General features: G+C 52.7%; 1 protein-coding gene across 1 annotated transcript; it reads left to right on the top strand.

Annotated features, from left to right (window-relative positions):
* Positions 1 to 9,363: 9,363 nt before the first annotated feature.
* On the top strand, positions 9,364 to 12,322 carry GATA1 (GATA binding protein 1). The gene is made up of 5 exons (XM_030846767.2): positions 9,364 to 9,583; positions 10,090 to 10,467; positions 10,577 to 10,722; positions 11,256 to 11,381; positions 11,828 to 12,322. The coding sequence occupies exons 1-5, from the start codon at positions 9,364 to 9,366 to the stop codon at positions 12,194 to 12,196; spliced, it is 1,239 nt and encodes a 412-aa protein (XP_030702627.1). The 3' UTR covers positions 12,197 to 12,322.
* The last annotated feature ends 3,873 nt before the right edge of the window (positions 12,323 to 16,195 follow it).

The following is a 16,195-nucleotide window of genomic DNA, read 5'->3' as shown; positions in this document are numbered from 1 at the left end:
TCTTCATTAATTACTGTTTCAGCTTTATGTATGGGTGTTTGTCTAGGACGTGAGGTCTCTGAGCTGTTTGGGGGTCAGTGACCAGGGTATGACATCGTTGAGGACCAAATTTAGGGTCATCGCCTTCGGATTCAAGGCCCCTGACAGATTTCTCCTTGTCAGTGAGCCCATCCTTTTTCACCCTTTTTGATTCCTCTCACTCCTTCCAAGTGCTGCCTGCTGTTTCCTCCACCACATTGGCTTGACTGAACCCCAAGATCTCTGTGATTCCCATGGGGCCTTCACAGCCCAGATGATACTACCTCGTCCTGGAGCGCCTTAGCTGGTCTCATCCCCGGGGAATGTGGCACTTTCTACCTTTGGATCTGGTACATTCAGACTCATCTCAACTGAGGCTCAGCTCCTGACAGAGTAGACAGATGGGACAAGAACAAATTTCCTCTGTTTCTGTTCCCTTCCCCCACCATTTACTCAGTCAACCAACCAATAAACATACATTGAGCACCTACTGCGTGCTTGGCCCTGTTCCAGGCATTGGAGACACAGTGTTGAACAGAAGAGATAAGCACATCTATGTTTGTGGAGCTGCCATTCTAGTGGGAGAGACAGAAAAGAAATAATATTAAGTAAGGAAAATATCAAGGGTGTTAGAGGATAAGTGCTTTGGAGAAAAAGAAAATATGGAAAAGTGGTGACACAGATAAAAATCACTGGGGCAGTTTCCAACGTGTAATGGGATGGTCAGGGGAAACCTCACTAAGGAGACATTTGAGCACAGACCTGAAGAGATGAGGGAGGGAGCCGCGCCAATAGCTGGAGGAAGAGCATACCAGGCAGAGAGTACAGCCAGTACAAAGGCCCTGAGGCATGAAGGGGCCGTGGCTAATATGTGTGAGGAACAGCGAGGAGGAGGCCGTTCAGCGGAGCAGAGTGAGTGAGGGGGAGCGGCAGGAGGTGAGGTGGGAGAAGTGGAAGCACAGATCACGTGGGGCCTCACGGGCCATGGAGAGGACTCTGGGTTTTACTCTGAATGACAGGGGAGCCGCAGGAGGGTCTTGAGCAGAGGAGGTCCATGATCTGACTTAGGATTTAACAGGCTTCCTCTGGCTGCTGTGAGGAAAATAGACTGCAGGGTTGAGGGTGGAAGCTGGGGGACCCTGAGGAGGAGGCCACTGCAGTGGTCCAGGTGAGCGATCCTGGTGCTGGCAGGGGAGGTGATAAAAAAAAAAAATGGTTAGATTCTGGAGATACTCTGAAGACGGAGACTGGATGAGTTCACCAAGAGAGAAAATGTCAACTAGAGAAGAGGCCCAGGGACATTTAGAGTTCTGGAACAAGAGGAGGAAACAGCAAATGAGGCCGGAAAAGAGGAAAGGGGAGAGTACGGTCCCTGAGCAAATAAGAGATGGATGAAGGAGTACATATGAGGATCTCCTGGAGGTGAGGGAGCCCCTAGTCCTGTGGACTCTGGTCTCTAAACAGTCTCCAGGTGGTAGTTCAGCCATGCCCTCTGAGTAAACTCCCAGGGAGCCCCCAAAATGTTGGGAATAGAGGATGGTTAAGGATGTGAGTTTCAGCACACGAAAGGCTTTGCCAAAGGCTGCAGCAGGTTTCCTGCCTATTTTTACAAAACAGCTTGTCTTGGACCCAGATGTTATATGCCTAGAGATAGATGATTTATGGAAGGAAGGAAGGAAAGAATGGAAGGGAGGAAAGAAGGAAGGAAGGGCAGCAAATGGGTGGATAAATGAATGGGTAGGTGGATGGGTGGATGGATAGATGGTTGGGTAGGTGGATGGATGGATAGACTGGTATCCCCTGCCCCAGGAAAAAACTCTTCCACGTGTGTGTGCACAGAGAAAGACATATGAGTTTGTAAGTTACAGGTTTGCTGTAATAAGAAAAAGACTGAAAACAACCCAGATGTCCATCAGCAGATGAATGGGTAACCAGACTATAGTATATCGATTCCATGGACTATTACTTGGCAATAAAAGGGAATGAACTTATGAGGCCATCATTACTTCATACCAAAACCAAAGACATAATTAGAAAAGACAACTATAGACCAGTATCTCTTTTGAATATAGATACAAAAATCTTCAACAAAATACTAGTAAATAGAATTCAGTAACATATAAAAGGATTATACACCATGACCAAGTAGGATTTAGACAAGAATAATCCAAATGCCATGGGCTTGGACCAAGCTCTGGAGCCCCAGAAGATGCCAGGAGGGAGGGAACAAGTCAGGGAAGGCTTCCGGGAAGAGAGGGGAAGAAAGGCCGTTGGGGCTGAGTCTCAAATGGAGGCCTGATGGAAAGGATGCTTGGCCCAAACACCCACCCCCACCCCTGCCCCCACCCTCGTCGGTCTCCCCCAAAGCCTGGCCTGGCCCTGCCGATTCCCTTATCTGCCCACTCCCAGCTGCCTCCCTGCTGGCTGAACTGCCGCCACAGGCTTCTGGGCCTATGCCCCCTCCACAGGGATGGGGGAGGGAATGGGGTGAGGCCTGGCCTCAGAGCCACAGGGTTTTGGCCCTTGATGGAGGCAGAGCCCTGAGGCCCCCACTCCCCACCCTTTACTTCCCTTCCTGAGCCCTTTCTCTGCTCCAGTTATGAAGAAATGGACTGTAGGTCCAGCAGCCAAACCCTTGTCTGAGACATGCCTCCAGCCTGCCCTTCCCAAGGGGGGGCAGCTTTCCCTACCTCATCCCAACATTGCAACCGCTATTTCTAGTAATAGTAACAATGAGGAGAGTTACCACTACAGAGCTCACCATTTATGGCGTGCAGGCAGGCCCTGTGTTGAGTGGCCTTTCAACAACATTTGAGGTGGATTCTATGATTATACCCATTTTCCAGGCAAAGAAACTAAGGCTCAGAGGGTGGCCTCCCCAGGAATCATGCAACAAATCAGTCAGAGCTGAGACAAGAACCCAGGGCCTTAGACGAACATCATTTCTCTGCACCTACTCCCAGTCTAGAAGATGGGGGCAATTATATGCACTTATACCACAAGGACCTGGTGAGAATAGGATAAAATTATGCATGAAGAACATTTAGTACAGTGCCTGGGGTGGCAGGGCAAAATAATGCTGCTGTTGTTATTATATTAATGCTAGGAAAAGTATTAGTATCAGAATTATTATTATTATTACCATTAGCGTTGTTGATAGAATTAAAATGAATATTAGTTCTAGAATTAGTATTAATATTCATAAAGTACTCATGTTAGATTACAGTTAGTATTATTATTACTGTCACTATGAAAACTAGCATTAGTGCTCATATCAATATTAGAATAGTAGTAATTAGAATTAGTACTGGTATTGGTGTCAGCATATTATTAGCATTAGTACTAGAATTAGTAGTAGTGCTGATAAAAAAGGGCCAAATACTATCCTTCGTATACAGTAGGTACTCAATGAATAAATAAGAATACTTAATATTTATTGAGATTTCAGAATCAAATGAGTTAAAATCACTTAATGGATTAAATCTCATTTAGTCACCCTCATCACCCTATGGAGTAGCCGCTATTATTACCCCATCTCTTCAGATGAGGAACTGAGGTCCAGAGGGGACAGTAACTCACCCAAGGCCACACGCCAGTCGTTGATAAGGGCAGCCTATAAATGAGGGTGGACTGGCTCCAGAGTGGATGTCCTGAAACCATCGCCACTTGAGTCAGAGGAGTCTTTGTCCTTGTTCTTACTGACAAGGGCTTGGCACAGAGTGGGGCACAGAGCAGGAGCTCAATAAATGGCCTTGCTCTCTTTCCTCCTCAAATCTCCCATTTTGCATATGAGGACACTGAGGCCCAGAGAGGTAAGATGAGGATGGTAAACTCCCTCTGGGGTGGGCCAGTGACTGAGCAGACCCTACTGACCCAGGGCTCCATCCTTGCCCTCTGCCCTTGGTGGGTCTCAGTTTCCTCATCTACAGAATGGGTGGTCAGGGGAGCTCCCTGTCCCATGGAGTCCCAGGGCCATTGACTGGTTAGTCTTACCCACTACAGGGACCCAAGTTGGACACCTACTGCATACATGTGTGTTCAATGATTTTACATGGGGAAAGTGCCCAGAACAGGCCAGGCACAGGTCTGTGTCAGCAATGAGACACTGGTCCTTGTCACCGTTGTTACTATTTGGGGGAGGCAGGACAGGGCAACAAGGTGGGGACTGAGGCGCAGGGGTCCAGTGACTCTCTGGAGGTCCCTCTCATCAAGTTGAGGGCAGAGCCACAGGCCACATGGGTCCACATCAATCCACACCCCCTCCCACCCCACCCTGGCACCACCTGCCCAGGGCATACCCCAGGCTGCTACCTGGGGTCTCATGGACTTCCTCTCAGACTCTCTGTTTCTGAATCTCTGTCTCTGTCCCCCTCTCTACATCATCTTTTGCTCCCTTCTCAGTTTCTCCACCTGTATCCTTGGCCTCTGTCACTTTCAGGCTTTATCTTTCCCCTTCTGTCCATCTCTACCTGCCTCCCGCTCTCTTTGCCCCTCTTTCTATCTGTCCGTAACTGTCTCCGGCTCTCTCTGTGCATCTCTCACCCTTCTGTCTCTCATTCCTTTCCGTGCCCTCTGTCTCCTCCCAGCTCTAGGTCTCTTTCTCTCTGTTTATCTGCATCTCCCCATTCCCATCTCTCTGTCTCTCTGCCTCTCTCCCTTCTCTATCCCTTCAATCCTCCTTCCCTTCCCCCACCCTATCCTACTCAAGGGTCCACAGAGGAACCAGCCCCAAGTCCCACCTGTTTCCCGCCTCCAACGCCGCATGGCGGGCAAGAAGTTGAGGCCGCTGTCCCTGGGTGTCCCCCACCGAGCCCCGCCCCCCATCCCAAGACAGCCTGTTACCACCGCGGAGCCAACAGCCACACTGGCCTCCATCTGATAAGACTTATCTGCTGCCCCAGGGCAGGCCGGAGCTGGCGTAAGCCCCAAGTGGGGCGCTGAGTGAATGTGCCTCTGCCTCCCGCCAGTCCTGGCCTGGTCCCCAGGGTGGGCCTGGGTCCTGAAGATGTCCCACGGACATCTTGATTCAAATTCCCACCAAACCTCTTTGAGCCTCATTCTTGTCACCTGCAAAATGGGTACAGTCACATACCTCCTCTCCCTTTGGCCAGGAAGACACATACATAAGGGCCCAGCCCACACTTGGCTAAGCACACAGTAGGGGCTTTACAAACACTCACTGAAAAGCCGAGAGGTCATGAAACCACATCTGCTATTTTCATTTTATCTTGGCTTCAGCCCATTTTGTTTGGCTGGACACTGAAATCCACAGAAGCCCAAGTCAAACAGGGTCCAAGAATCCATGAGGTGGGCAGGTGGGGTGGAGGAAGGCCCCCACTGCCCAAGAGGTGCCCCACCAGGAGGGGGGCCCGCCCCCTCCCCTGGCCCGCCCCACCCACTGGGGCACCAGCCACTCCCTGGGGAGGAGGGAGGAGGGAGAGGGGAGGGAGGGAGGGAAGGAGGAAGGGAGCCTCAAAGGCCAAGGCCAGCCAGGACACCCCCTGGGATCACACTGAGCTCGCCACATCCCCAAAGCAGCTGAACCCTCCGCACCAACCAGCCCAGGTCAGTCTCAGCCCTTCAAGAGCCCCCAGCAAGGCAAAGCCTGGGCCTGCTGCCCCTTACTTCAAGGCTATTCCCCCAGCTTGCTCTAGGCTCCCCAACCCACCACTGGTCCCCAAAGTGTCTACCACCCCTGAATCCCCTGACAGCTCCTCCAGACCACCTCTGTCTTTCCAATCCCCATCTCTACCCCAAATCTACTCCCCAAACCCCACCTCTCTCTGCCCTGCCTCCCATCCACTCCTTCCAAGGTATCTATGCTCCCCCGATCCCTTAACTCTGCCCACCATACCCCACCTCTGACCCCTGAAACATGCTTTCATCCTGCCAAATCCTACCTCTGCCCCAAATCTGACTTTCACTCGCCCAAACTTGTCTCTGTCTCTGAATTCTCCACAAAGGCTCACTCTTGTCCCCCCATACATATTTCTGCTCCCCAAGCCCTTGTCTACTCCACAACATCCTTGTCTCTGCCCCCAATCCTCTCTCTGACCCCCCAAACCTGTCTCTGGCCTGCCAAACCCTAGCTCCACGCTCTTACCCCCATCTCCACCTCTCAAACCCCATATTTGTTCCCTGTGACTTCTCTCTGATCCCCTAAAACCATCTCTGCCCCAACCCTTTGTCACTCCAAACACCAAGTCTACCCCCCCAAAATCTGTTCTGTCACATGAATCCTCATGTCTGCCTTCCCTAAACCCCATCTTAGCCCCCAAATATTTTTGTGTCTCCCCCAGGTGTCCTCTCTGGCCCCAACTCTTTCTGTACTCCAATTTTATCTCTGTTCTCAAACTCCTCCTGTGCTCCCATAAGCCATCTCTAATCATCAGACACATTTCTGCCTGCCTGTCCAAATTCTACCTCCGCTCCCCTCAGACTTGGACCCTCAGACTTTTCCATGACTCTTGGAATCCACCCCGACCCCTAAACTACATCTCCAGCTTCTCAACTTTCTCTCAAACTTTGGCTCTGATCCCCAACCCTGTCTCTGCTTTCCCAACTTATTTCTGATCCCCAAATGGGACCTTTCAAGCAGATCCTTCTCTGCTCCTCAAACCCATATCTGCTTACCCCAAACTCCACAGCTGTTCTCCAAACTCTGACTCCTCACCCCCATACCTAATCCTCAAACTCCACCTCAAACTCTCCCAAGAGTTATCTGCCCCCATATCCCAGCTCTGCTCCCTTCAGTCCCGAGGGACCCTCCCTTGAGGGCTGGGATAGGGACGTTACCTGGGGTGAGGGGCTGGGCGGAAGGAGAGTTGAGGGTGCCGGCCTGCTGCCTGCTGCCCGTTGGGGCAGCACTTACTCTAGTGGGGCAGCTGATAAGGAGCTTTCATATCCCCCAGCCTCGAGATAAACTTTATCTCTGTCTGGAGAGTGATAACTGGGGGTGGCGGGGCTGGGCCCCTGCCATGGGAGGGGTGGGCAGTCCTGGACCCACCAAGGTACAAGGTGCAGGGACGGGGGGCAGTGGGGCTGGAGGGAGATTGGGGGTGGTGGTGAGGTGAGAATGAGGGTATAAAGGAAGAGTGGTGATAGAGACAAAAAGAGTAAGAGACAAACAGAGACAGAGAGAAGGGAGGAAAGAACAAAGAGAGATGGAGAGAGAGAAAAGAAGCAAAAGACAGAGACATGAAGAGAAAGAAGAAAAACAGAGACTCAAAGAAAGAGTAAGAGAGACAGAGAGACAAGAAAGAGGGGGAGACCCAGGAACAGAAAAGGAGAGCGAGACAGGAACTCAGAGAGAGATACAGATAGAATCATGGCGAGACAGAGAGGAAAGAGATGGATGAGGAGATGAGGAGGCAAGACACTCTCCCTAGGGAGAGACAGCAGGTGCCCTGGACCCTAGAGGAGGTTGGTGGTGGGCACACTGACAGATCCATCTCTAGCCCAGCACAACCCCTAATCCCGGGCCCAACTCTTAGCCTGTCTATACAATGGGTCACATAAGCAGAGGAAGATGGTCTTCTCTATATTTGTCACTCCACCCTACAGACAGGGAGACCAAGGCCTTCAGATTCACTGGGCAAGTCAGGGGCAGGGGTAGGTTTCTTGCCTCTTCATATGGGGCTGTGTGCAGGAGGGTGTGTTCATGGGTACGTGAGTAGTCAGACAGACATGGAAATAAGGCCAGAGGAGCCAGAGAGAGAGACTAAGGAAGAGACAAACAAGCAGAAAGAAACAGAGTGGGAGAGATGTACAGACACTCAGAGAGATGAATGGAGAGGGAAAAAGAGAAACAGAAAAAGATACAGAGAGCAAAGAAAGAGATAGAGAAACAAAGAGATAAAAAGAGAGATAAAGAAGGAGAGAGACAATCAGACAGAGACATGGGAGGACAGAGAAAGTGAGGAGGAAAAACATTAAACATTTATAAAAGCACAGAAAGAGAGAGCAAGATGTATCATGGTAGCATAGAAAAATGGGAGGGAAATACAGAGAGTCAGACTTGAGAAGAAACAGGGTCAGGAAAAAAGAGACACAGGGAGACAGAGATACACACAGGGAAGGACAGAGGCAAATGGGCAGAGAGACCAAGCTGCCTTCTCCTAAGTCTTAGCTCGAGCCCTGTCACCACCTCCTATCCGGCAGATAGGGAAACTGAGGCCTGAGGATGGTGGGGACTGAAGGAACTTGAAAGCAGAACTATGGCAGACCTCCCCAGGGGACAGGGTATGGGTAGAGGGAACACCTCCCACCTGTCCCCCTCCTCAGAGGAAGCCAGTGGCCTTGGGGTGATTTCAAAAGTTGGGCGGGGATGGCAGAGATAAGCAGTGGGGGTACTGACCCCCCCATGGAGCAGGGAGGAACTGAGGGGCCCTCCGTCTGCAGACCCAACGGAGGTGGGGGAGGGGAGAGTCAAGCCGGAAACCATGGGGTTTCTGAGAAAGTCAGAAGGCAAGATGCAACAGATAGGGATGAAGTTGGGGAGCACAGGAGGGTGAACCCCAAGGTCCAGGGGGGTGACCAAGGAGTTCAAGGGACTCTGGCTCCACACCCCAGCCTACCCCACCTCGATTCTTTTAGAGGCATAGGGGAGAAAGTGTGGGGGCAGAGGGGAGAAGAGGAAGCGGAGGAGGAGGAGGAGGAGGAGGAGGAGGAGAGGAGAAAATGAGGAGAGGGAGAAAGAGATGAGCAGAAGGGGAGGGAGAGAAGAAGGATGAAGACAAAAGATGGGAGGGGAGGGAAAGGGAGGAGAAGGAGAGAGGAGTGGAGCAGATATAGAAAGGGGAAGGGGAGAGGTGGCTGAGCAAAGGGGAGGTGGAGGAGGAAGAGATGGAGGGAGAGAAGGGGGACCAGGGAGAAGAGGAGGAGGGGGAGAGGAAGATGGGAAGAAGAGAGAAGAGGGAGGGAGGCAGGAGTAGAAAGAGAAGGAAGAAGGGGAAGAGGAGGAGAAAGAAGGGCAGCTGAGAGGAGGGAGGAGGGAGAGACGGGGGAGGGAGGAGGGCGAGGAGAAGAAAGGGAAGAGGAGGAAGAGGAGGGTACAGAAGAGGGAGAGGAGGAGAGGAAAGATAAATGAGGAAGAAGGGGAAAGGAGCAGGATGGGAGTGAGAGGATGGAGTGGAAGATAAGGGAGAGATGAGGGAGGGGAGAGAGGAAGAGGAGGGGGAGAGGAGGCAAGAGGAGGGTACTAGGGAGATGGAAAGGGGGGATAAGAGGATTGAGGGGATGGAGTGGGAAGAGGGAGAAAGGAGGGAAGAAGGGGTGGAGAGGGGAGAGGAGGGCTTCTGTGTTGAGGACCCCTCCTGTTCTCACAGGTCAAACCCCAGAGGCCCCATGGAGTTCCCTGGCCTTGGGGCCCTGGGGACCTCCGAGCCCCTGCCCCAGTTTATGGACCCTGCCTTGGTGTCCTCACCACCAGAATCGGGGGTCTTCTTCCCCTCTGGGCCTGAGGGCTTGGATACAGCAGCCTCCTCCACCACCCCCAGCACCGCCACGGCTGCAGCTGCTGCACTGGCCTACTACAGGGATGCTGAGGCCTACAGACACTCCCCAGGTAACTTCTTTGGGTAGCTGTCTTGGCACTGGCTCTGTGTTATTGGGGTTGCCATGGAGACCCTTAGCTAAGGCAGAATCCTACTAAGAAGTCATCCTGAAAATGGCCGGAAGCCTTCACGTGGCTGTGCTGACCCCTAGTTAAGTCCAGACCTGGGAATGCCAATGCTCCCCAGCCTGCCATCTTGGGATAGCCATACTGGGAAGCAATGATGGAAGTAGGTGGTGGCCCGAGTTGCCAACTGATCTATGGGCTCCAAATCCCAACAAGTCATCCTCAAAGCCCACTTGGAAATGGCTGGAGGTTATTTCAGTTGCCAGAGTGACCAGTGGGGCTCAGGACCCAGGAGTCACCCAATGGCCAGTAGCTATTCTGGTCACCTGCAGAAAGGTTGGAAACTTGGCCACCATGTTGGGGCTCTTGGGCATCATTAGACCCTGAAAGCAAGATGACTTTAGACTGATTGCTCTTCTTCTTTCCTCCTCCTTTTCCATACCCCCCAATAGTCTTTCAGGTGTACCCACTGCTCAACTGTATGGAAGGCATCCCAGGGAGCTCACCATATGCTGGCTGGGCCTATGGCAAGACCGGGCTCTACCCTGCCTCGACTGCATGCCCCACCCGCGAGGACTCCCCTCCCCAGGCCCCAGAAGATCTGGATGGGAAAGGCGGCGGCAGTTTCCTGGAGACCTTAAAGACAGAGCGGCTGAGTCCAGACCTCTTGACACTGGGGCCTGCACTGCCTTCATCAATTCCGGTCCCCAGCAGTGCCTATGGGGGCCCTGACTTTTCCAGTACCTTCTTTTCTCCCACTGGGAGCCCCCTCAATCCAGCAGCCTATTCCTCCCCCAAGCTTCGTGGAACTCTGCCCCTAACCCCCTGTGGTGAGGTTCTCTAAAAGGGACTGGGAGGTGGAGGTTGGTGGGGGGGTGGTGGTCTAGGGCGAAGCTGGACTGAGCCTGGCTCCCTCTTCCCCTCTGTCCACCCCACCAGAGGCCAGAGAGTGTGTGAACTGCGGAGCAACGGCCACCCCACTGTGGCGGCGGGACAGGACGGGCCATTACCTGTGCAACGCCTGTGGCCTCTATCACAAGATGAACGGGCAGAACAGGCCCCTCATCCGGCCCAAGAAGCGCCTGGTAAGACCCAGGCCTGCCTCCACCGCTGTGCTCACCCTGTGCAGGGATTCCAGTCCTCACGCTCTACAAGAACCCACATCCCCCACCCCTTCCCCATCCACAAAGGAAGCCAGCTTTGTATGGGACCGCCTATCCTCAACCTATCCTCACAGTCTGCAAGCAGGAACCCCATCCTCTCCCTGCACTGCAGTTTTCATCCTCGGCTTCACACTGGGATCACCTTGGGGCACTTCGAAACCACTAGGGCCTGGGGCCCTCCCCACATGTATTGGTTTAATTGGTCTGGGATGCCGTCTGGGCAACAGGACTGTTTCTAACTCCCCAAGTGATTCCAGTGGATGGCCAAAGTTGGGTACTACTGGTGTATTCCCCCATATAATACCCAAAATCCCTATCCCGGCCAGGAAGTCCTGTCCTCACCCACACAGAACCCCCAGCCTTCGCCCTGTCAGAAACCCTGCCTTAACCTGACCCTCACCTCTTTTAGTCCTCCACCCACCAGTGTGCTCATCCTCACATTCTCTCTCCCCCAGATTGTCAGCAAACGGGCAGGTACCCAGTGCACCAACTGCCAGACAACCACCACCACACTGTGGCGGAGAAACGCCAGTGGCGACCCTGTGTGCAATGCCTGCGGCCTCTACTACAAGCTACACCAGGTGCCCCGGGGCCCCTCGGAGCCTCCCTCCTCTCCTCCCGCTTCCCTTCCTTCTGCTCCTCCCTTCTCCCTTCCCTTCTCCGTTTGTTATTCTCCTCCCTCTTCCTCCATGCCCCCTCCACCTTCCCCACCCCTCTCTCCTCCACTCCTTCATCTCCTTTCTTCCTCCTGCTCCCTCCTCCCTCCTCCTCCCTTGGCCATCAGCTAACTTCCACTCCCCCGTCCTAGACCAGGGGCAGCTCCCATTAGCCTGAAAGGCTTTGCCAAGCTCAGGGCCTCACAACCTCGGGATTCTTGAGGACGATACCTGTGCCACACCAGGGGCGCACTCCCTAGTCCTTGAACCAATTCCCTATTCTTAAGAAGTGGGGTGGAGAGAGCATCCCTGGAGGAGACGTAGAGGCAAGATGTGGAGTTGGGAAACACCCATGGCCTCCCTCTTGGCAGGTGAACCGACCACTGACCATGCGGAAGGATGGTATCCAGACTCGAAACCGCAAGGCATCTGGAAAAGGAAAAAAGAAACGGGGATCGAGTCTAGGAGGTACAGGAGCAGCTGAAGGGCCAGCTGGCAGCTTCATGGTGGTGGCTGGGGGCAGCAGTAGTGGGAATTGTGGGGAGGTGGCCTCAGGCTTGACATTGGGCCCACCTGGCACTGCCCACCTCTACCAAGGCCTGGGCCCCGTGGTGCTGTCAGGGCCTGTTAGCCACCTCATGCCTTTCCCAGGGCCCCTGTTGGGCTCACCCACAGGCTCCTTCCCCACAGGCCCCATGCCTCCCACCACCACCACTGTGGTGGCCCCACTCAGCTCATGAGGGCACAGAGCATGGCCTCAGGGCAGGGGTTGGTGTCCCTCCCCTCTTGTAGCCAGATGTCTGTCCAACCCAACCCTCTGGGCCCCAGACAAGCCTTGGCGTGGACATTCAAAGCTTTTGTAAAATAAAACCACCAGAGTCCTGAAACTGAATGTGTGAGTCTGTGTGGGACTAAATAAAGAACAGTGGTGGGGGGTTGTGTATCAGTGTCCGTGATTCTTTGATGACAGTGTGTGGCTGCCGTGTATGACCATGTGAGATGGCACGCAACGCTTCACGATTGTGACAGAATATGTGACACCGCGTGTGACGGCGTCCAGGTTGTATGAGACAGCACATGCAGCCACACGTCGTGGTGAGAGCTGGTGTGCAGCGGGCAGTAGGGATGAGGCTGTATGAGACGATGTGCGTGACTCCAGATGCCTGCAAGAGGCCAGGCACGGGTGACTGTGTGAGCAGACGTGGAGGTGTGCCCGTGACAGCATGTGCTGAGGAAACACATGGGGTTGTGCACCACTCGGGGTGACCTTTGAGACAGCACGACAGCATATGCACTGGGCACAGAAGTGGATCCATACACATTTTGGAAAGTTGAACAAGAACTACTGTGTGACAGTGTGTGAGGCATAACAGTGTGACCGTGAGGGTCTGCGTGTCAGGATGTCTCTGTGGGTCTGGTGATGAAAGTATTTCTGTGCAAGTCTGTGTGTGTATGTGAGCGTATTGTGTGGTGTGGGCCATGTCAGTGTCTCTAAGTGGCTGACAATGGGAGCAGCCCTGTGTACACATATTTATTGAAGTGTTAACATGTATAGTTTCAGTTGGTGTAAGCTAGGGACCCTCTTCCAAGGGACATTAGACATGCTGAGGACAGGAAAGGGAGGAAGGGGTGGGGCAGGAATGGTAGCTGTCAAGAAGGTCAGAAGGCCAGTATGGGACCATGAGGTTGTCCATGGGCCTTCCTGTCACTCATCTCTTATCTCTTTCAGCCCAGCTCAGCCTGCAGCCCTGTGGGAAATGGTAGAGAACGAGAGGGGTAGATTAGGAGGACAAAATAGCCTCTGGGGGTGATATTTAGACCCTGGAGGTCGGGGAGCTCCCCACAGTACCATCTCCCTCCCCAACGCACCTACTCACCTGGGTAAACTGCTCCCCCCAGAGTGGCATCTGTACTTCCATTTAACAAACGCTTCCACAGAAACAGTCACCCAGTCAGGTGACATCCTAAGCCAGACAGGTTAAGTGGTTCACCCGAGGCCACACAGCTGATGGCACAGGGTTAGCCAGGCTCCATGGCTCAGGCTTCCCAACGGCTCCTAACAGCAAGCAGCGCCTTTAACTGAGTGCTCACTGTGGGTCGGCAATGCTGAGAGGCTTCAGTTGCTTTAGTTCATGAATACCTGAAAAAAAAAAAAGACTAAGGAAAGTACACTCATGCTCCTTTTACTAATGAAAAACTGAGGCTCAGAACTTGCCCTGACCACGCTGAGTTTAAGAAGTGGATTTTAGATGGGCGACCCTCCCCTACCAAAGTGAGCCTTGCTCACACTTAACTGGGCTGCTTCTCTTTACAGCTTCTCCCCCCTGAAGCCCCAGAGGTGGGGACTGTGGGCCGGCACATCCTGAACACAGTATGCGTGAGCAGCTGTCCTCAACAGAACAGCATCCCTTCAGCAAGTCACCACACTAGCCCACTCGAGAATCACAGTAGTCCACACTCCTTACAGGAGCGTGCCCTGGCCCTGTAAAAGCCTCCTGCCTGGCTGCCCCATGGAATCCCAGCCCTCTTACCCTGGAGGAGCCCCTGTCTTCGTCTTGAACAGAAACCCCTCTCAGGGCACTTCCCTGGTGGTCCAGTGGCTAAGACTTCATGCTATCAATGCAGGGGGCCCGGGTTCGATCCCTGGTCAGGGAACTAGATCCCACATGCATGCTGCAACTAAGAGTTCGCATGCCACAACTAAAGAGCCTGCATGCTGCAACTAAGGAGCCCACCTGCCGCAACTAAGACCCGGTGCAACCAAATATAATAAATAAATATTTTTAAAAAAGAAACCCCTCTCAGAACCTGTGTGGAAATGTGCCTGGCCCCGCCTTGTTCAGGAACCCCAGTCCTCACTCCCTATAAGAATGGGTGCCCTAGCCTGGTACAGGAATCTGGTTCTGGAATTCTAAGGGAAACCTTTCTCTAATTATCAACAGGAAACCCATCCTGAGTCCAGACAGGAACACCAGCCCTCACCTTGCACAGGAGTAACCCCAGTCCTCCCATATGGCACAGGAACCTCTGCCTTACTCTGGTTAGGAATCTCTGAGCTCACACTGTAAGGAAGTCCCTGTACCACCCCTAACAGAAATGCCTGTCTTGACCCTTTCCCCAAGCCTCAATCTCTTTATAGGAATCCTGTCTTGACCTTGGACAGGACACCTCGTCCTCACACTGTACTGGAGCCGTGCCCTCCAGGTAGCATTTTTAAAATACTTTGCTCACAAGAAAATCTAGTGAGTGTAGAAAATCTAGACTGAGTGTAGAAGCCCTTGCCTCCACGGTTGACGACTCCCGATGATGTCACTCTGCACAACAATCCTGATCTCATGACCCACCCCGTAGAGTACGAAGGAACCCATGGACTAACTCTCAACATGAACCTCAGTCTTGAACTTACACAGAAAACCCTTTCCTGACCCTGTGTCAGGGACGCCCGTCCTGACCCTCTACTTTAAGCCCATATCTCATCCGATACAGGCACCTATGGCCTGATCTGGCACAGGACTTCCTTCCCAGACACTGTACAGGGCTTCTCATCCTCATCCTGTGTTAGCTCCATGGCCCTGACCCTCTACAAGAAGCCTTGAATACAACTGTACTGGAACTTCTGATCAGACTCTCTGCAGAAAACCTTTTCCTGACTCTCAACAGAAATCCTTAACTTGACTCATTTATAGGAAACTCTTACCTGATCCTTTACAGGAACTCCTAACCTTCCCCTCTGGAAATACTCTCCTGACCCTGCACAGGAAGCCCTGTGACTCTCTATGACAGCCCCTGCCCTGGGCTTGTCCCAGAAGCCCCACACTCGCCTTGCATAGGAGCTACTGTCCTGAGCCAACAGTAGAAACACTAACCTGAATCTCTGAAGGTGACAGTGTCCTACCTCTGCACAGGATCTCTGTCCTGACCCTGCGTGGGACCGCCCTCTGAGTCCCAGCAGGAACTTGTGTCCTGAGCTGGTACAGAAAACCCCGCTCTCACCCTCCACAGGAACCTCTGACTTGAGAGACATCCAAGAAATGAACCAGTATAAAAACACCTGGAGCTTCCCTGTGTGTGGGAGTGACATATCACACTTCCAGGCCTGGCCCCTAGAAGTCTCTCACACAGTCCCCCACTTTCTCTTTCCCCATCTACCTGCTGAATAGTGAGAACTCCAAGGGCTCAGAGGAGAGCAGAACTGCAAAATGGAAGTTGCCTGGGTCCATGAATGACCAGTAATAAATATTCACAGTGGATTCTGTATGAGTAAGAAACATGTATTGGGGCTTCCCTGGTGGCGCAGTGGTTAAGAATCCGCCTGCCAATGCAGGGGACATGGGTTCGAGCCCTGGTCCGGGAAGATCCCACATGCCGCGGAGCAACTAAGCCCATGTGCCACAACTACTGAGCCTGCGCTCTAGAGCCTGTGAGCCACAACTACTGAGCCTGAGTGTCACAACTACTGAAGCCTGCGCGCCTAGAGCCCGTGCTCCACAACAAGAGAAACCACTGCAATGAGAAGCCCGTGCACCACAATGAAGAGTAGCCCCCACTCAACACAACTAGAGAAAGCCTGTGCACAGCAATGAAAACCCAACGCAGCCAAAAATAAAATAAATAAATTTATAAAAAAAAAAAGAAACATGTATTTGTGAAGCCCGAGATTCTGGGTTTTACAGCAGCTAACATAATTTAGCCCAATTAATAACAACCTCTTGACTGAACTGGACATGAACACCTAATCC

The sequence above is a fragment of the Globicephala melas genome, chromosome X (assembly GCF_963455315.2).
Source record: "Globicephala melas chromosome X, mGloMel1.2, whole genome shotgun sequence".
NCBI lineage: Eukaryota > Metazoa > Chordata > Mammalia > Artiodactyla > Delphinidae > Globicephala > Globicephala melas.
Note: the sequence above shows the minus strand (reverse complement) of the source record. Positions and strands in the feature narration are given on the sequence as shown.

Coding starts and splice junctions, on each gene's coding strand:
- GATA1 (XM_030846767.2), top strand. CDS start 9,364: ATGGAGTTCCCTGGCCTTGGGGCCCTGGGGACCTCCGAGCCCCTGCCC. Junction 9,584..10,089: donor GGCCTACAGACACTCCCCAG/GTAACTTCTTTG, acceptor ACCCCCCAATAG/TCTTTCAGGTGTACCCACTG. Junction 11,382..11,827: donor TCTACTACAAGCTACACCAG/GTGCCCCGGGGC, acceptor CCCTCTTGGCAG/GTGAACCGACCACTGACCAT.